At 46.3% G+C, this 21485-nt stretch overlaps 1 protein-coding gene across 1 annotated transcript in view; it reads left to right on the top strand.

Moving 5' to 3' along the window:
* The window catches only part of DRC11L (dynein regulatory complex subunit 11 like), a 106391-nt gene that overhangs the window by 4275 nt on the left and 80631 nt on the right, over positions 1-21485 (top strand). The window contains exon 2 of the mRNA XM_075917566.2: positions 216-543. Coding sequence (XP_075773681.1) covers positions 216-543 — 328 coding nt within the window. The remainder of the gene's footprint in view (positions 1-215; positions 544-21485) is intronic.

The following is a 21485-nucleotide window of genomic DNA, read 5'->3' as shown; positions in this document are numbered from 1 at the left end:
CTTTGGCCCTGGGTGGTGGGTGGCCACACCTGCTGCTGGGGGGTCGTTGCTTAGCAGGAGATGGGGGCACTTAGGCCCAGCGTGGTGGGTGGCCACACCTGCTGCTGGGGGGTCGTTGCTTAGCGGGAGATGGGGGCACTTTGGCCCAGTGTTGTCGGTGGTGGGTGGCCACACCTGCAGCCCCCATCCCAGGACTTGCTGCGTTCTCTCTCCAGTGCCTACACCAGGTTGTGGCTCGAGTCCCAGGCTGCCCTAAACGAGCTGCTGGGCCAGGAGCTGCCGTCCCAGCCCCTGCAGCCGGAGAAGAGCCAGCGGCTGTTCTTCCAGATGGTGGCCACCCTGTTCCTGCGCTACGTGCAGATCCTGCGCTGCCTGGAGACCTGCTATGACCAGATGGTGCATCCGCAGAAGCGCTTGGTGCTCCGGCGCGTGCTTGAGGGGGTGATGGGCCGGGTGCTGGAGCTCAAGAACGAGATGGTGGAGATGGAGCTCTCGGAGTATCACTACATGGATGATGTGCTTCAGGACCTCAAGCTCACCCCAGTGAGAGGGGCATGGGGGTGCCTGTGGGCTGCAGCGAGCTGGGCGGGGGCTGCATTTCTTGGAGTGGAGATGGAGCAGTGGGAGTCAGTGTTGCTGGGGGGTACTGGACTGGTGTGGGGCAGCGGCATGGGAGCAGTGGGGTGGACTCGACTGACACAGAGTGGAGCAGTGTTGCTGGGTTACTCACGGCTCCTTCCGGACAGCTGCATTGACTGCCTACAAGCGCACTGCAAGCAGGGGCCTGGGTAAACCACCCCAGGCTGATGATCCAGGGTGGAGCTGTCCGGAGAGCAACTCCCGCACCTTCAATGCGGCAGGGAGCGGTGCTCTGGCCCATCCCCCTGGGCATGGGGTTCTAGCACCATTCCAGTTAACCTCTGCCCCTCCATGAGGCTGGAGGGGTGACAGAGCCAAATGTGAATGGGGGAGGCTGCAACGCTGCTTGGGCCTTGCACGACGGCTCCATCGGGATGGGGCAACAGGGCCGAGCTGGAGTGAGGCGTTGCACCCAGTGTGCTTGGTTCAGTGCCACTTGGGTTTGGCCCTTCATCAGGATGGAGAAGCAGCTTGCTGGGCCCTGTCTGAGTGGGGCTGCCCTCCTGTGTGCCAGCGTGTGACCCCCTTTTCTTGGGGTACAGGTGGGCATTGCTGGGCAGCCAGACTGCTCCCGAGCCAGGGAGACATCAGAGTGAATGGCTGGGACAGTTCTGGGGGGAGGTGTTGGGCTGAGTCTGGGTATGCGGGAGGGGGAGGGGCGGAGGCTGGGCTGGGAGCTGTGGCTAGTGGGCTGATGGGGGGGGGGGGCATTTGGGTGTCTGTGGGTGGTGCTCTGCTGAACATCCCCATTCCCTGTTGGGAGGCGGGGTGGAGGGGGTTGGCTGAGAGCCAATAGGGCCTGTTCCCTCTCTGTGAGGGACAAAGTGTCTGAAACAGGAGCATGGTGACTGGCCCGCTGTCAGATGGCCACAAACCCACTTGTCAATGGGGATAAATGTGCAGCAGCAACCACAGAGTGAGGGTGAAAGGCTAGTCGCTGAGTCAATTAACCTCATCTGAACATCCTTACCAAGCTTCCCAAGGGCCCTGGCCTGCCATGGTATCTCTCCCTGACATTCATAGACTCTTTGCTGCTGTGGGGGAAGATTTAGAAGGGCCCTTGGGTTTCTGTGCCTGCCTTGGCAGTAAATGGAAGGAAAACCCATGGCTGAAGTATGATGTACAGACAGGTTGATGTTCGCCCTGCCACCTGTCCAACAGGGACTGACCTTGCAGAAACTCAAGCGTCCGCAGTACTAGATGCAGGCCACGCATGCACACACGCTCTGGAAAGGTGGTGCCAGAACACCCCCTTAGGAAATAGCTTGGTACAAACCCACTCCTTGTAGGTAACAGGGATGTACCAACCTGGGTTCAGGATAAGGTCTGGGATGACAGCCTGTTGTCCAGGATGTTTTGATCAACCTGCCATGTACAATGTAATGGGTAGCACCTAGTTTGGCCAGAGGATGGTGCCCTGATACAACTTGCTTGAGTGTAAAAACATGGTTTGGGGGTTGCCCTCATCCTGCCACGGGGGCAGCGGAAAATCCTACCCCTGATTGAAGTGGCCGACTGTCAGGGACACTCCTGTACTAGCAGAGACGTGGACACTGCCCCAGGGAGCTGGAGTCTGTGCTTCATTTGGAAATAAGCCCGGCTGAGGGCCTTTGCCCCTGTTTGATTGGGGGGGAGGTGAGGGCACTCTCAGTCTGCAGTGCTGGCTCACTGCTCAGATGGGCACGCATACCAACACCTGCGAGCAGAGCGCCACTCTAGTGGTGATCAACTGATGACAAGTAGCCCTAGCTGATGCCACCTGGAAGTGATGTGTCTATCGTCAGGCTGCACTAGCCCCGACAAGGCAAAGTGGCAGTAAGTGGATTGTGAGCTGGGAAACGGACAGATCTCAAACTTATCGGGGGGGAGGGAGAGAGCTGAGTGTGAGTGTTTCGAGGGGATTCTGAAGGGAGCAAGACTCAGCTGATCACTGTTAAAACAACAAGGAAAGGAAAGTCATGCACAGAACCCTAGACTGCTTGGCAAGTTGGACCCATTCAAACAAAGTCCGCTTTAATATAGGGTAATCAAATGCAAAGTTAGTCATCCAGGAATGCAGGTTTTCAAATGTCCAGAGGCCCAGTGCTCTGGAAGAGTCCCAGGGCCATGCTCTTTCACAGGGCAAAGCTCTTAGCTTTACCACCTCCTGGGCCTAAACCTGCTTCTGCACCCTGCCTTCGTGCCCGAAGCTCCCTTCAGCTCACCCACCTGAGCTGGAGAGCTCATGGAGACCTATACCCCTACAGGGAGCAATGCACCCCCACCTTCTCACTCCCTGGTGACTCAGTCAGGTTGGCTACGTCTACACTGGCATGATTTTCCAGAAATGCTTTTAACGGAAAACTTTTCTGTTAAAAGCATTTTTGGAAAAGCGTGTCTAGATTGGCAGGACGCTTTTCCAGAAAAGCACTTTTTTCCGGAAAAGCGTCCGTGGCCAATCTAGATGCGCCTTTCCGCAAAAAAGCCCCGCTGGCTATTTTCGCGATCGGGGCTTTTTTGTGGAAAACAGAACTATGCTATCTACACTGGCCCTTTCGGGCAAAAGTCTTTCGGAAAAAGACTTTTGCCCAAACGGGAGCAGCATAATTTTTCTGGAAAAGCACTGATGATTTTACATTAGATCGTCAGTGCTTTTCCGGAAATTCAAGCGGCCAGTGTAGACAGCTGGCAAGTTTTTCCAGAAAATCAGATGATTTTCCGGGAAAAACTTGCCAGTGTAGACACAGCCGTTATGTCTACGCTGGCAGCTTCTTGCGCAAGAACTATTTTGCAGAAGAGTTCTTGTGCAAAAAGTCTTCCCCAAGCGCACGTCTATGCTGGCATGTGCTTTTGCACAAGAGCATCCATGGCAGTGTGGACACTCTCTTGCGCAAGAAAGCTCTGTTGGCCATTTTAACCATAGGGGCTTCTTGCGCAAGAAATTCATGTTGCCTGTCTACACTGGCCTCTTGTGGAAGAGCTCTTGCAAAAGAGGGCTTATTCCTCGTGGGGAGAGGAATAACTCTTCGGCTAAGTCTAGACTGGCATGATTTTCCGCAAATGCTTTTAATGGAAAAGTTTTCCGTTAAAAGCATTTGCAGAGAAGAGCGTCTAGATTGGCACGGACACTTTTCCGCAAAAGCACTTTTTGCGGAAAAGCGTCCATGCCAATCTAGACACGCTTTTGCGCAAAAAAGCCCTGATTGCCATTTTCATGATCGGGGCTTTTTTGCGCAAAACAAATCTGAGCTGTCTACACTGGCCCTTTTGCGCAAAAGGACTCTTTGCTGCTCCCGTTCAGGATAGTATTTCTGCGAGAAGCACTGATTTCTTACATGAGATTGTCAGTGTTCTTGCGGAAATTCAAGCAGCCAGTGTAGACAGCTGGCAACTTTTTGCCCAAGAATGGCTGTTCTTGCACAAGAAGCTGCCACTGTAGACATACCCTCATTGGTGTAAAAGCAGAGGGGGCTCACCAGATATCTGGAACAGTGGGGAATCCTTAATTAACATAAAGAGACTATGCTGTAGCTTTCTGCTATCTGGGTCAGTCATAGATTCCTCTGGCCCCTCTTTAATTCCAGTTTAAGAGCATCTTCCACTGTCTGTCTGCCAGAAACATGGACGGAGGTGGCAGCTGGTCACCCTGGCTGCCTCCTTAGCCCTTTGTTCTCCAGCCAGTCACATGCTGCTGCCATCTATGGTTGCTAATTGTTAGGTGCCAAATGTCCGTGGCCATTATCTTCCCGGCCTCTCCATGGCTATCACAGCCATTAGCAATTCTCTTCAGAAACCATGGAAGACGGGAGGGAGAAATGCAAGAGGCCTGGAAAAGGGGCAATTACAGTGCCTAGCTATGAAAGGAGAAATGAGGCATTATAGCTGTAGCCAGACACAATACCCCATCTTGTTTTTCCACGAGCCCCATCTTGTTTCCCCCCCCCCCCCCCCCCAGAGAGCAAGAGAAAGGCAGTCAGCCTTTGATGCCCTGGGAACACAGGTTTGCTGCCTGTCCCTGACTGTACCATAAACAGAAACCAGACAGTAAATGGGCTAGCTGATGACCCGGGGCCTCCCGTCGCCCTGATGGCTAGTACCAGTAATTGACACGCCTGCACTGTCCCAGGAGAGGAATCTTCGCCCATCACATACCAGAGGTGCCCATTGTCTGCATTTTCCCAGGTGTAAATTATGCTTTGCACCCTTCGTGGGAAACTTGGCATTCAAAGCCATTTTTCCTAATTGGCCACTTGAAACCAGGAAGAAGCCTACATGACCCAAGGGGTATAAAAAGAGGTTCAGCAGCCCACCCTATTTGAGCTCCAATCATCTATACCTGCTGGCAGGTATTGATTGTCTCCCGAGGTCTGTGGGACGCCCAACCTCGCCCTACTTCTTCCCGAGGGATTGAGAGAAAGACGCTGGCCACGCCAAGTCTGGAACGCAGGGGTGAGAATATACCTGCTATGTGTCTATTTTGCATGCATTTAATAAGAGCTCAGAGAACCAAAGGGTTTCATGGTACCTGTAAGTGACTTCTTAGTGTAATTTCTGTTCTGTCCTTTGTAGTGTCTGTGTTATCTGTAACACAGTAGTAGCATTTAACAACTAAGTTTACCCTGTAACAATAAAATAGTAACTGTTTAAGCTTTAACCTGACTCCTTCAGTTGCTGTAACAGAACCAAGCACAATTTAAAAGAACTTCAGCCGGTCATAAGGGACTCACTGCCCTGACCGTCGGCTGACAGAATTGGCGTAGTCGGCAGGATTGTGCTACTGGTTCACATACAGCAACATGAAGCCTGTCATGATAGAATGGATTTTAGTGGTATAGAGAAAGGGTTTGCCCAGGAAGGTTGGGGCAACCCAAAATGGGATAGAGAAATGTTAGGAAAGGATTGGGGAAATCCTGAGGATTTGTGGGTGCAGTTCTGTAAGTATAGAACTGCCTGCAAGCTAAAGAATGGGACAAAGCCTGAGTCTGTGGAAAGGAGCCACTTTCCATTTAGCAAGGAAAACAGGATCAGGCCCAGACAAGCAGGCAGGTAACAGATAAGATTGAAAGCCTTGTGGTAGAACTGAGAAAAAGGCAGTAAGTACTGGAAATCTAAATCCTTAAGCATACTTACAAGAGTAATATCTGAAACAAGGCCAGTTTTTATTTTAGAGATAAGAAAGTGTTTTAAGAAAAGAGACACAGAGAATTTAAACTCTGCAGAGAATGGAGAGAATTGAGCAGTTGTGCAAATGCTAAAATGGTGTAGATAGAAAATTGTGGTTTCTTTGCAGCCATTCTGAAGGAAAAATGGGCCCTTTTTCCAAAGGAATGTCTGTAAATAACCCAGGCAAATTTGACTCAAATCTGTACATTTGATTAGAGAGTCTGCTAAAAGAACTCTAAAGGGAGGGGGTTCTATTGGAACTGAACTACCCCATTGAATAAAAAGGGAATGTAACTGTTGTACAGCTATGTAGAAATAGTGTAAGAAAGGTTCAGAGAGAATGTATGTGTATCTGTGTGTAGATATATATATATATATATATATATAGTGTAAATAATATGAAGTTTTCAAGGTCCAGTAATCTTGTTTGTTTGTAGGTTTAAAACAAATTGGTTTGGTTTACTTTTAGTCCAAGTTGTTTAATGAAAGTACAGGAAAACTGTAAGCATAAAGAAAGAGTTACACTCTATGCAAAGTTTAATGTGGCTAAGTAGTGTTGTAAACAAAGATTGCACATTTTCCTGTAAACTATAGAATGAGTAAAAACTGCAAACAAACTAAAATGCTGTGAAAGCTCCAGGAGCCACAACAGGTTGTGATTTCCTTTGTGGTGCAAATGCCCTAGCTGGCAGCACAAAGAAGCTTTGCAGGTAATAGCTAAGTTTGATTAGCAAACTACCTGAGACCAGAAAGTTCAAATTGTAGCCCTCCAGAAAGAAAGAAAAATGAGGTATTGGTATTGCTATTTTAGTCCCAATAGCAGGTTGGGTATACTAGAAAAGTTTAAATGTAAGCAGTCTTTTAAGAAGGCAGAGAGAAGACTGAAAAATTGGCATTTGTAAAAGATGTTACCCCTTTTGAACAAAATCTTGCAAAGGTTCGGGCATAGCCCTTGATCTGATCAAGTGTTAACTGCTTGTCCATACAATTTCAGACCTAAAAGACAAAGTGGCTAACTACCTGTAAATATGTAAATCCTTGGCTCCAATGGAGAGGGAAACAGCTGCAGCTTTTGTCTTCTATGGAAACCCTGTAATGAGGTGTTCTTCAAAATTGTCTGAATATAAGAATACAAATATGAAACTGGAAAAATGTAAAAGCCTCTGCTGCAGAAGTGGAGAGGTAGAAATGCATGTCCCTCAGTACCCAGACAGAGCTAGATTCCCTTAAAGATGGGTGCTGAGAGTTAAAGCACCTCTCAGATTTATTTTTTTTTTCTCTTCCCTCAGGAATATGTTTAAGAAAAGGACCAGGAGGTATAAGGCTTAGTAAACAAGCTCACCCTCCTTACCAAATTAATAGTAGACAAACCTGTCTCATTGGGAAAAGTCATTTAGCATGTGAAAAGGGGAAGGCAAAAAGTTTGGAGCCCTATATGGGAATGGTTGAAGGAATAAGGAAAGTAAAGCAGACATTGGAAAGTTACTAGGAATGAGACATTTTCTTTGAAAGGACAAAGCAAGTGATTTGAGGGAATGTAAAGATAAAAGGTGGACTCCATGGGAGTGTGGAAGGAATTAAGTGAATATGTGAAGGGAAATCTTGTTTTAAAAATGACACCTTGTTTCTTTGCAGCCTCTTCCTTAAGCACTGTGCAAACGATCTATGCAAAGAAACAATCTAATGTAAACATTTTGTCTATGGACCCCTTTGTTAAATCTGCAAAGGAAAATTAAGGATTCTACTGAAACTTAATTGGTTAACTGCATGCTTCTATGTATTGTTAAGCGTTTGGTGTACACTGCTACCTCCTCTGTACAGGTCCGATATATGGCGTTGGGAAGCGATCCTAATCAATCCCTTGATCCAAAATTATCTGATCAGACCCTGCCGATAGGGCAATTTTAGCTTCCTCCAAGAAGGGCAAAAGGTGCTGGCATCACCGCCATCTTGCGTTCTGAGACATAGTGAGGCGTGTCAAGGGGGTGGAATGTAGCCAGACACAATACCCCATCTTGTTTTTCCACGAGCCCCATCTTGTTTCCCCCCCCCCCCCCCCCCAGAGAGCAAGAGAAAGGCAGTCAGCCTTTGATGCCCTGGGAACACAGGTTTGCTGCCTGTCCCTGACTGTACCATAAACAGAAACCAGACAGTAAATGGGCTAGCTGATGACCCGGGGCCTCCCGTCGCCCTGATGGCTAGTACCAGTAATTGACACGCCTGCACTGTCCCAGGAGAGGAATCTTCGCCCATCACATACCAGAGGTGCCCATTGTCTGCATTTTCCCAGGTGTAAATTATGCTTTGCACCCTTCGTGGGAAACTTGGCATTCAAAGCCATTTTTCCTAATTGGCCACTTGAAACCAGGAAGAAGCCTACATGACCCAAGGGGTATAAAAAGAGGTTCAGCAGCCCACCCTATTTGAGCTCCAATCATCTATACCTGCTGGCAGGTATTGATTGTCTCCCGAGGTCTGTGGGACGCCCAACCTCGCCCTACTTCTTCCCGAGGGATTGAGAGAAAGACGCTGGCCACGCCAAGTCTGGAACGCAGGGGTGAGAATATACCTGCTATGTGTCTATTTTGCATGCATTTAATAAGAGCTCAGAGAACCAAAGGGTTTCATGGTACCTGTAAGTGACTTCTTAGTGTAATTTCTGTTCTGTCCTTTGTAGTGTCTGTGTTATCTGTAACACAGTAGTAGCATTTAACAACTAAGTTTACCCTGTAACAATAAAATAGTAACTGTTTAAGCTTTAACCTGACTCCTTCAGTTGCTGTAACAGAACCAAGCACAATTTAAAAGAACTTCAGCCGGTCATAAGGGACTCACTGCCCTGACCGTCGGCTGACAATAGCCCAGTCAGCTTAACTTTGGCATCTGGAAAGGTAATGGAGCAACTAACGAAGCAAATCATTTGCAGACACCTAGAAGATGAAGGGGTGATAAGTAACACTCATGTAACACACGAAGCACAAATCATGTAAAACCAGCATCAGTGCTTTCTGTGACAGGGTAACAAGCCTTGTCAATGGAGAGAAGTAGTAGTTGTGGAATAACTTGATTTTAGTAAGGCTTTTGATATAATCTCACATGAGTCCTGAACAAACTAAGGAAATACAAGTTAGATGGAACTACTATGAGGTAGGTTCAGAGCTGGTTGAAAAAATATTCCCAGCAAGTAGTTTTCAGTGGTTTAGTCAAGCTGGAAGGGCATAATGAGTAGGGTCCCACAAAGATCAGTTCTCAGTGTTTTCTTCATGAATTGAAATTAGGGGGGGTGTCGGGGCCAATGAGGGGTGAGACCGTGAGGGTGAAGGTGGGCTGTATGGCACCACAGTAAAAACTGAAAAATGTTTCATGACCATTTTATTAGATTTAACTCATGTTTTAAAATCACACAAATTAAAGTTGGCTACTCAAGCCTTCTCTGAAGCACTACGTCTACATCCTTCCTGGCTTCTTGTTATAATTTTGCACAACTCTGTTAATGAACGTCTCGAATGCAATGTGTTCATCTTCGGTGGTTTCTCGTGTGTCTGGCACTTCCATTCCTTCAGTTGATATGCTCATTAGTTCATTCACATGATCAGGCAGAAGGCGACTTCTTTCAGAACACAGAATTCTATTCCATGATGAGAAAACGCTCAACTGTATCGGAAACAAAAAATAGGACTGTGTAGCACTTTAAAGACTAACAAGATGGTTTAATAGGTGATGAGCTTTTGTGGGCCAGACCCACTTCCTCAGATCAAATAGTGGAAGAAAATTGTCACAACCATATATACCAAAGAATACAATTAAAAAAAATGAACAAATATGAAAAGGACAAATCACATTGCAGAACAGAAGCAGGATGGAGGAGGGGAAAGGGGGGGGAGGTAAAGGTCTGTGAGCTAATGATATTAGTGGTGGTAATTGGGGAAGCTATCTTTGTAATGGGTAAGATAATTAGTGCCTTTATTCAAATTTGAGTGTAAAGTGTCGAATTTAAGCATGAATGACAGTTCAGAGGATTCTCTTTGAAATGCAGTCTTAAAAGGTCTTTGAAGCAGGATGCAGGTAATCAAGTTGTTGAGACAATGTCTTTTCTGGTTGAAATGGCAAGAAACTGGTTTTTCTTTGTGATCCTGTCTGATATCTGTTTTGTGGGCATTGATCCTTTGGTGAATATCCCTGGTCAATTTACCCTTTGGACCTTACCCACAAATCACGCTGGGCCAGTCCTTTAGCATCTAACAACTAAAGGTTTATTATTACAAGAAAGAAAAGCATGAGAGTAAGGTTGCTAAAGAATCATACATTACATGCATCAAATCTCCCAGTTCTCGATGCAGGCTCTAGCAGAGATGTTACAGCTGCTGGTATAAAAGTCCTTGTTGCACATCCTAGAATCAGGATGGGTTCACAGGTCTTTCTGGCTCTTCGATCCCTACACTGCTGCCTCTGGGATGAAGTGCTGAGCTGAAGACAAAAATGGAGTCCACCACATGGCATTGATCCTTAGCTGTTGTGACTGGGAGTAGCAAGAGAGAAATTCCTACTTCTTTCATCCCAGGAAACACAGCACAAAGATCCAGTCAAGCCAGTAGTGATGATAAAAAAGAAGTTGAAGTCAAATCTTCATTCGTCATATGATATTCCACTCTGTGTTCAAATTCTCTATTCTGTCCTGAGCACGTGGCAGCCCCATTGCTGGTAGTACCTCATTCCACTCAACTGTAGGTGTTTTATAGGACAGGCATCTGTAAGTGCTACGTAGAGGTTGAGTAGAATCTAGAAGTCGCTGTTGTAGATTTTAAAGAATCAAGTCTGTGTCCTTTGTAGTTGTCTTAAACACTTCTTGTCCTCTTCACTTAAGGATTCAATATAAATGCCTTCATCAGTCAACTTCTGGACTGAAATCTTTGCTTCTTCCAGTACTTTTTCAATGGATAGCTCTCTGATCCAAATGTAGCTTCTATTGCTGGACAAAGATAGCAGATGTTGTAGCAGATGCCTGGATGGCATTGTTTAATGACCCAAGTGGTTTCAACAATAGATTTACGAGAGAGAGAATGACAATACAGTAGTCTTCTCTGAACGTAGTAGCAAATGTAATCCACCAGCCTCACTACTTAGATCCATCCCATCTTGGTAGATACTTTCCAAAGCCAGTAATAATGGCTGGAGCAATTTTCAGATAATAGCCAAGGATCGCTCATGAGAAAGCCAGCGGGTTTTCCCAGGTTGGACTAATTTGAACTTCAGTCCTAGTGTATCTTCTATGTTTTCCAAGATATTCAATCTTTTTGGACGCATACTGAAAAAAGAATATAATGAAGAAATTAAATTTATAGCTTTTTAAATGTCTTTTGAAGATTCTGCAGCTCGTACTAGTGCTAGTTGGAGTAGATGGCCTCTGCAGTGTGTATAGGAGAGATTAGGGTTACACTTATCTCTCAGCAAAGTTTGTACTCCACCATGTCTTCCAGAGAATTTTGCAGCTCCATCAAATGCACAAGCAACCATCTGTTTGGGGTCCAATTGAAAAGCATTTAACTCTTCTAAGATGTGGGTTGTCAGATGCAGCCGATGTGTTTTCTATAACTTGAACATCTAGAAATGCATCTACTGGCCTACCACGGACATCAAGATAAAGTACACAATGACTTAATATTTGATGCCCATTTGCATCAATGCATTCACCAGCCATGTATGCAAATTTTTTGAATGTGTTGAGAGAGTTCTTCACTTTTTCAACTGAATGGACAACAGGGGATGGATGACTTGATTACTTGTTCTGTTCATTCCCTCTGAAGCACCTGGCCTTGACCACTGTCAGCGGACAGGATACTGGGCTATATGGACCACTGGTCTGACCCAGTATGACCATTCTTATGTAAAAATTAATTATAATAAAATGTTTAGTACAGAAACTCCCCAACATAATGACCTCTCAAGATAGCAACGATATGAGATAACAACCTTAGCAAATAATGCATTTTAAAAATCTTGGCCTACTAGGAAACACATTTCTATAAGTTTCCATTCCCAGTCACAAATCTAGCATTCTGGAGCAAAGTCACTGACGGACCGGGCCGTGTCTGGGCACTGCTGAGGGCGTCCGCTCAAGGCGAATTGCTCAAACTCGGGGCTCGTTACAGTCCCCAGACTGGTGACCTCTCCAACCAGGCCACAAACCAGTCCCACAGAGCGCTTCATCAGCCTGCCTGAAGCCTCATGAGCAAAACCCCTCCGACACCCCAGCAATATCCGTGCCCCAGATGGCTCCAGGCCTCATACACAGGTGGGGGGTCCTAGCACCCAATCCCACCTACCCCGAACAAGTTCTGTCCGGTTCCAAGAAACCAGCCACAGATCCCTGGTCAATTTACCCTTTGGACCTTACCCACAAATCACGCTGGGCCAATCCTTTAGCATCTAAATGTAAAGGTTTATTATCACAAGCAAGAAAAGCATGAGAGTGAGGTTGCTAAAGAATCATACATTACATGCATCGAATCTCCCAGTTCTCGATGCAGGCTCTAGCAGAGATAGAATCATAGAATAATAGGACTGGAAGGGACCTTGAGAGGTCATCGAGTCCAGCCCCCCGCCCTCAAGGCAGGACCAAGCTCCGTCTACACCATCCCTGACAGATGTCTATCTAACCTGTTCTTAAATATCTCCAGAGAGGGAGATTCCACTACCTCCCTTGGCAATTTTTTCCAATATCTGACCACCCTGACAGTTAGGAATTTTTTCCTAATGTCCAATCTAAACCTCCCTTGCTGCACTTTAAGCCCATTACTCCTTGTCCTGTCCTCAGAAACCAAGAGGAACAAATTTTCTCCTTCCTCCTTGTGACACCCTTTTAGATATTTGAAAACCGCTATCATGTCCCCCCTTAATCTTCTTTTTTCCAAAATAAACAAGCCCAGTTCATGAAGCCTGGCTTCATAGGTCATGTTCTCTAGACCTTTAATCATTCTTGTCGCTCTTCTCTGTACCCTTTCCAATTTCTCCACATCTTTCTTGAAATGTGGCGCCCAGAACTGGACACAGTACTCCAGCTGAGGCCTAACTAGTGCAGAGTAGAGCGGCAGAATGACTTCACGAGTTTTGCTTACAACACACCTGTTGATACAACCTAGAATCATATTTGCTTTTTTTGCAACAGCATCACACTGTTGACTCATATTCAACTTGTGGTCCACTATGACCCCTAGATCCCTTTCCGCCATGCTCCTTCCTAGACAGTCGCTTCCCATCTTGTATGTATGGAACTGATTGTTCCTTCCTAAGTGGAGCACTTTGCATTTCTCTTTATTAAACCTCATCCTGTTTACCTCTGACCATTTCTCTAACTTGCTAAGGTCATTTTGAATTATGTCCCTATCCTCCAAAGAAGTTGCAACCCCACCCAGTTTGGTATCATCTGCAAACTTAATAAGCATACTCTCTATCCCAATATCTACATCGTTGATGAAGATATTGAACAGTACGGGTCCCAAAACAGACCCTTGAGGAACTCCACTTGTTATCCCTTTCCAGCAGGATTTAGAACCGTTAACAACAACTCTCTGAGTACGGTTATCCAGCCAATTATGCACCCACCTTATTGTGGCCCTATCTAAGTTATATTTGCCTAGTTTATCAATAAGAATATCATGCGAGACCGTATCAAATGCCTTACTAAAGTCTAGGTATATGACATCCACCGCTTCTCCCTTATCCTCAAGGCTCGTTATCCTATCAAAGAAAGCTATCAGATTAGTTTGGCATGACTTGTTCTTCACAAACCCATGCTGGCTATTCCCTATCACTTTATTACCTTCCAAGTGTTTGCATATGATTTCCTTAATTACCTGCTCCATTATCTTCCCTGGGACAGAAGTTAAACTGACCGGTCTGTAGTTTCCTGGGTTGTTCTTATTCCCCTTTTTATAGATGGGCACAATATTTGCCCTTTTCCAGTCTTCTGGAATCTCCCCTGTCTGCCATGATTTTTCAAGGATCATAGCTAAAGGCTCAGATACCTCCTCTATCAGCTCCTTGAGTATCCTGGGATGCATTTCATCAGGACCTGGTGACTTGCTGACATCTAACTTTCCTAAGTGATTTTTAACTTGTTCTTTGTGTATCCTATCTTCTAAACTTACCCTCTCTCTGCTTGTATTCACTACGTTAGGCACACCTCCAGACTTCTCGGTGAAGACCGAAACAAAGAAGTCATTGAGCATCTCTGCCATTTCCAAGTTTCCTGTTACTGCTTCTCCCTCCTCACTAAGCAGTGGGCCTACCCTGTCCTTGGTCTTCCTCTTGCTTTTAATGTATTTATAAAAGGTCTTCTTGTTTCCCTTTATGCCTGTAGCTAGTTTGATCTCATTTTGTGCCTTTGCCTTTCTAATCTTGCCCCTGCATTCCCGTGTTGCTTGCCTATATTCATCCTTTGTTAGTTGCCCTAGTTTCCATTTTTTATATGACTCCTTTTTTATTTTGAGATCATGCAAGATCTCCTTGTTAAGCCAAGCTGGTCTTTTGCCGTATTTTCTATCTTTCCTACACAGCGGAATTGTTTGCTTTTGGGCCCTTAACAACGTCCTTGTTGCACATCCTAGAATCAGGATGGGTTCACAGGTCTTTCCGGCTCTTCGATCCCTGCAATGCTGCCTCTGGGATGAAGTGCTGAGCTGAAGATAAAAATGGAGTCCACCACATGGCCTATTTATCCCTCCTTCCTGGTCTCTCCTTGGCTACAGCGGGTCACCTGGTCCACCTTATTCCTGTGTTCCCTGCTGGTAGCCCTTAGGTATGAGTCACCACTCATTCTTTAGGTGTGTCCTTGGCCCATTGAGTGCCATTGTCCCACAGGGCCTTGCTAATTAGCATGTCCATAGGCCAGGCCCTGCCCAATGCTCAACCACATGCAGGGAAATATTCAGTGTCCATACAAGTACATGCTTATAATTGCACACACAGACATTATACAAACACATGAACAGCGTACATAGTATTAGCAGACAGTGAGCTTCTATTCAACACCCCGCATGACCCCCCTTTTATACCATTTTCGGGGGCCAACACCCCTACCTCTGGGTGCAGCAGTGACCTGGCTGCTCCCCTCAAAATCCAGTTACTTGACAGTCACTAGAATAGAGTCCAACAAACAAATGTTTAACGTGCCCCTCATTTCCCCTCCACCCCACCCCACTCGCTGGTGTTGTGCTTGGTCAGTGGAGACTCCGAGTTCCAAGGTGCTTTCACGTGAGTGCACCTCCCAGATGGGGGGCAAGAAAGCACCTTGCTTGTTCCTCCAGCTCCTCACTGTTTGCTCTGGCTGCTGTTGTTCGTTGTGTCACCGTTCACTCCACCGCTCTGTTGCCAATGGCCCTGAGCTGTCCCTTTCAGCTGCCACCTGCCACTGTGACCTCTGCGAGTTGGTTCCACCCAGCTCTCAGTGACTTCAGCTGAGCTCTCAATGGGGGAACCTCGCTGCTAGTGGAGCCTGGGCTGTCTCTTACACAAAGACCCACAGGAACACTGTCCCCACAGCAGACCTAAGCACTCAGACCTGATTAGCAGTGATTTCAGCTGTAGTGGTCACTTAACAAAACAAAAGACTAGATATGGAGCCTAATCAGCTCTGTCTTTAAACAGTGGAGAGAGGCAGGTCAAATAGTACTTGTGACTCAGACCATCCAGCAAAACACCTGTCCCCACCCTCTCTCTTGATGCCCTCAATCAGTACAGGTTAAGTACTGTTCTACTGCCCTTTACTCATACAATGAGAGCAACAACATTTCATTACCCCCTCCACCCCCGCATTCAAATGATTTGTAACCCAACCCCAGCCAAAATCTATCACTTAGAACATAAGAATGGCCGTGCTGGGTCAGACCAAAGGTCCATCTAGCCCAGTAGCCTGTCTGCCCACAGTGGCTAGCCCCAGGTGCCCCAGAGAGGGTGGACCGAAGACAATGATCAAGTGATTTGTCTCCTGCCATCCCTCTCCAGCCTCTGACAAACAGAGGCCAAGGACACCATTTTATCCCCTGGCTAATAGCCTTTTATGGACCTAACCTCCATGAAATTATCTAGCTTCTCTTTAAACTCTGTTATAATCCTAGCCTTCACAGCCTCCTCTGGCAAGGAGTTCCACAGGTTGACTACATGTTGTGTGAAGAAGAACTTTCTTTTATTAGTTTTAAATCTGCTACCCATTAATTTCATTTGGTGTCCTCTAGTTCTTCTATTATGGGAATTAATAAATAACTTTTCTTTATCGGCCCTCTCCACACCACTCATGATTTTATATACCTCTATCATATCCCCCCTCAGTCTTCTCTTTTCTAAACTGAAAAGTCCCAGTCGCTTTAACCTCTCTTCATATGGGACCCATTCCAAACCCCTAATCATTTTAGTTGCCCTTTTCTGAACCCTTTCCAAGGCCAAAATATCTTTTTTGAGGTGAGGAGACCACATCTGTACACAGTATTCAAGATGTGGGCGTACCATAGTTTTATACAGGGGCAGTAAGATATTCTGTGTCTTATTTTCTATCCCTTTCTTAATAATTCCTAGCATCCTGTTTGCCTTTTTGACCGCCGCTGCACACTGTCTGGAAGTTTTCAGAGAACTATCCACGATAACTCCAAGATCTCTTTCCTGATTTGTCGTAGCCAAATTAGCCCCCATCATACTGTACGTATAGTTGGGGTTATTTTTCCCGATGTGCATTACTTTACACTTATCCACATTAAATTTCATTTGCCATTTTATTGCCCAATCACTCAGTTTGGTAAAATCTTTTTGGAATCCCTCAGTCTGCTTCTGTCTTGACTATCCTAAACAGTTTGGTATCATCCGCAAACTTTACTACCTCACTGCTTACCCCTTTCGCCAGATCATTTATGAATAAGTTGAAAAGGATTGGTCCCAGGACTGACCCTTGGGGGACACCACTATTTACCCCTCTCCATTCTGAAAATTTACCATTTATTCCTACCCTTTGTTTCCTGTCTTTTTACCAGTTCTCAATCCAAAAAGGACCTTCCCTCTTATATCATGGCCATGTAATTTACACAAGAGCCTTTGGCCATGTAATTTACACACCGGCCAAACAGGTACGGCTGCAGCTTTCTGAAAATCTAAGTATACTATATCTACTGGATCCGCCTTGTCTGCATGTTTGTTAACCCCTTCAAAGAACCCCTTGCGCAACACAGCTCTGTTTGCTGGATACCCAGGAAGATTAGGTGTGAACGTAAATACAATCTGGTCCTGACGTTTTTCCCTCCAGTCCCCAGCTCATCACTAGCTGTCAGGGAGAGCTCATTTTGACTTTGCTTACAAATCATAATTTGAAATGATTAGGTTGGCCAACATCCCCAAAATGAATGCACTGACATTGTCATAAAAAACAACAGCTGTATAAGGAAGCTAGTCTATGTTCATACTTTTCAAATCTGTTATACTTGTTCAGATACGCATCTCCTATCATACACTGTCTATGCTTTTAAAGTGTGTATTAATGTTTCAATGTCAATTCAAATTTCCAAACAATCACTAAATTGGTATGTAACTAATTCACAAAACTGGAGGGGGGGGGGTATTCACCCCCATGGGGGAGGGGGGGGGGAATCCCTGTCAGTTCTGGGGCTGGTTCTGTTCAATATCTTCATTGATGAGTTGCATAATGGCATAAAAAGAAAACTTACAAAGTTTGCAGACAGTGCCAAGCTGGGAGGAGCTGCAAGAGCTGTGGAGAACAGGATTAAAATAGAAAGTGATCTGGACAAACTGAAGAAGTGGACTCAGGTCAATAGGATGAAGCTCAATGAGGACAAATGCAAAGTGCTCCACTTAAAGGAACATGCATACAAAACAGGAGATGACTGGCTAGGAAGCAGTACAGCAGAATAGGATCTGGGAATCATAATGGAACACAAGCTAAATATGAGTCATCAGTGTAATGCTCTTGCCAAAAAGGGAAAAGGAAAAAAAAAAAGAGAATGAGGAGTAAATCTTCAGCTCTATTCTGTGCTGATTAGACCTCAACTGGCGTGTTGAGTCCAGTTTGGGACACCGCATTTCAGGAGCGCTGTGAACAAATTGGTAAAGTCTAGAGAAGAGAAACAAATGATTCAAGTCTAGAAAATGTGACCTTTGGTCTAGAGATGGGAAAACCGAGGGGGGACATGATAGCAGTTTTCAAGCACATAAATGGCTGTTACAAGGAGCAGGGAGGTAAATTGTTCTCTTTAACTTCTGACGACAGGACAAAAAGTAATGATTTTAAATTGCAGCCAGGGAGGTTTAGGTTGGACATTAGGAAAAACTTCCTGCCTGTCAGGGTGGTCAGACACTGGAATAAATTGCCCAGGGGGGTTGTAGAATCTCCATCCCTGGAGATATTTAAGAGCATGTTGGACAGACACCTGTCAGGGATGGTCTTGATGGTGCTTGGTCCTGCCATAAGTGTAGGAGACTGGACTACATGACCTCTCAAGGCCCCTTCTAATTCTATGACTGACCCTTAGCAGAAAGGCGTTAGTAACCTGAACTGTAGCAGAACCAGCAATCCACCATAGCCACAGAGACTGAGCGCAAAGTTCCCTCGAAGCTGCACGGCCCCGCAGCTGCTTAATGAGCCCTCCCCAGGGCTCAGGGCGACTGTGCAGGGAAGGGACTGGCTTGAGGAGGGGCCCCCTCCCTGAGCTGCAGCATCTCCCTGTTGGGGACAGAGGAGAGCATCTCCCAGCTGGCTGGGAGGGGACATGAAGAGGAATGAGGAGTAAGTGATGGGGGCAGGGAGGAGTGTTGAGTTGAGGGTGTCCTGTCTCCCAGCAGGGAGAGGAGAGACGCTATTCCGATGAGAGCCCAAGTCCTCTCTCTTTGCCCGAGGCTGAGCTGGGTGGGGGAGCAGCCTGCATGGGGTAGGTGGGGGAAATCATAGGGTTGGAAGAGACCTCGAGGTCATCGAGCCCATAGAGAAATAGGGGGTAGGTGCCAGTGTTGGTAGGTGGGGAGTTGGTTTGCAGCATGTTCTCTGACTCCCAGCTGGGCTGCAATGGCTGGTGCCTGCAACTCAGAGGCAGGACTGTCTCCAAGCTCCTGATTGGGGGGGGGAAGGAGATGGGGGTCAGAGGGGGAGGGTGCGTGGTGAGATGTGGATGAGAAGCTTGTTTGAGGCATCCTGACTCCCATCTGGGCTGCAGCAAGAGTCAAACCCATTCAGGGGAGAGGTACAGGACTCCTGGGCTGCGGGTTGGTGGTGGAGCGCAGGCTGCATTGGGGGTTGCCAACATTTTAGGTGGGTTATGGTGGGGCATGTACCTACATGGGAGAGCGGGTGCTACTGAGGAAACTCCATTGTCGCATTATTGCAACAGAGGGCGCTTAGTCCAAGTCCATCTTCCGATTGTTGAGGCTGGAGTGAGGAGGGGCTGTATTAATTACCTACTGATTGGTGACATAATGACAAGATCTGAAATAGGCTGGGGGGAAGAACAATGCAGCAGCCTGCTATTTTCCACTGAAAGACGTACAGAGCAAATACAAAAAAACGAATCCTCTCCAGTTCTGGATTCAAATATTTTTCATCTAGTATCAGGAGGGAAAGATAAAAAAACTTGCCTTTAGGCATGTTGAATGTGTTAACAGGTGGTCATCTGCCCAGGGATGATAAAGCCTACGCTAAAATGTAATGTTTTTTTTGGAGGGAGTCAGATTGGGTACATCTACACATGCTCCCTATCTTGAGATAGAAATGCAAATGTAGTGTACCAAAATTGCTAATGAAGCTCAGGATTTAAATATCCCACGCTTAATTAACATATTCGCGTCCGGGTGCCATTTTGAAATCGCGTTATTGCAAAATAAAACGCCCCATGTAGCAGAGTTATTTCGAGAGAAGGGTTTAAGTCTGCATTAGCAGATCTTAATGCTGGATCTGACTTCACTTGTATTGTTGTTTTTCTATTGTAAAGCAAAGGCTGCTTTTATAGATAAGGATTAAGGCTTTAGTGAATGAAAAGAGAAGCAAAAGGCGTAGCTTATGATATTTGCATGATTACATTTCAAACAAAGTTTACACAGGTGTTAGTGGCTTAAGGTAAGAAAGAAAAGGATTATTTTTACAGAATTTTTTTGGAGTGTTCAAGATATCTGAAAACTGATCTTAATAATTTTTTAAAAATTGTGGGTTACTAATCCTGTGATTCTAATTAATACATGATAATTTGTTAAAACTCGAAGAAATTTACCATAGATCCTATTTGTTTGGCTTTTAAATTACAGTTGAATTCTAGACAAGTGATTTTCATTAAGTTTTACAATTTGTTTTGGGAAGGGTATTGGCATTAAGGTCAGGTCTTGGCTATCTGGTAGCATTCTGGCTCTTACCAGTGAATGGGCATACTCAGAAGAAACAAGCACCAGGTGTGATGCTAGTTGTTTTGTTGGATGAAGACTTTTTTTGCAAGCTCCTTGAAGTATGGATCTACCTACAAACTCTGAAGCCCTGTGTTAATGGGCCCGGAGGCTTCTGTTCTGAGTTGGTGACACACAGTGTGAAAGTTTCAAACCAGGAGAACTTATATCTGTTTTACAGGTTGTGACGGCGCGTTGGGGTTCCCCGTCTCCTGCACCCCCAAATGGCACGAACAGACTCCCCCAGCCAGTAGAATGGAGGTAGTTTATTGCTTCTCCAGGATATAGCACAGAACAGATTAAGGGGGGACATGATAGCGGTTTTCAAATATCTAAAAGGGTGTCACAAGGAGGAAGGAGAAAATTTGTTCCTCTTGGTTTCTGAGGACAGGACAAGGAGTAATGGGCTTAAAGTGCAGCAGGGGAGGTTTAGATTGGACATTAGGAAAAAATTCCTAACTGTCAGGGTGGTCAAATATTGGAATAAATTGCCAAGGGAGGTGGTGGAATCTTCCCTCTCTGGAGATATTTAAGAACAGGTTAGACAGACATCTGTCAGGGATGGTGTAGACGGAGCTTGGTCCTGCCTTGAGGGCGGGGGGCTGGACTTGATGACCTCTTGAGGTCCCTTCCAGTCCTATTATTCTATGATTCTATGATACAGTCACGTAGCTCTGCTCCCGGGGCAGCAGTTTCCTGCTCAGGTACACGATGGGGTGACGTTCCCCTTTCTCATCCGCTTGCATCAGCACCGCCCCCAGCCCAGTGTCCGAGGCATCCGTAAACACGATAAAGGGCTTGTCGAAGTCTGGGTTTACCAACACTGGGGCCTTGGCCAGGGCTTCCTTCAGTGCACAGAGAGCCCTCTGGCACTGCTCCGTCCAGACCACCCTGTCTGGCCTCCCCTTCCTGCACAGCTCTGTGATCGGGGCAGCGATGGAGCTGAAGTTGGGCACAAACCTCCGGTAGTACCCCGCCATCCCAATGAAAGCCTGGACCTGCTTCTTGGTCTGGGGTACAGGCCAGTCTCGGATGGCCTCCACTTTGGCCGGCTCTGGCTTCAAGCAGCCGTTCCCCACCTTATGGCCCAGGTAGGACACCTCGGCCATTCCAACCTTGCACTTCCCAGTCTTTACAGTCAGCCCAGCCTCCCTCAGCTGATCCAGTACCTGGCTGACCTGGGCCACGTGGTCCTCCCAGGACTGGCTGAAGATGCAGATGTCAACTATGTACACTAGGGCACAGTTCTCCATTCCCTGCAGCAGCTGGTCCACCAGACGCTGGAA

Source organism: Pelodiscus sinensis, chromosome 2 (assembly GCF_052426305.1).
Source record: "Pelodiscus sinensis isolate ZL-2025 chromosome 2, ASM5242630v1, whole genome shotgun sequence".
NCBI classification, from domain to species: domain Eukaryota; kingdom Metazoa; phylum Chordata; order Testudines; family Trionychidae; genus Pelodiscus; species Pelodiscus sinensis.
Note: the sequence above shows the minus strand (reverse complement) of the source record. Positions and strands in the feature narration are given on the sequence as shown.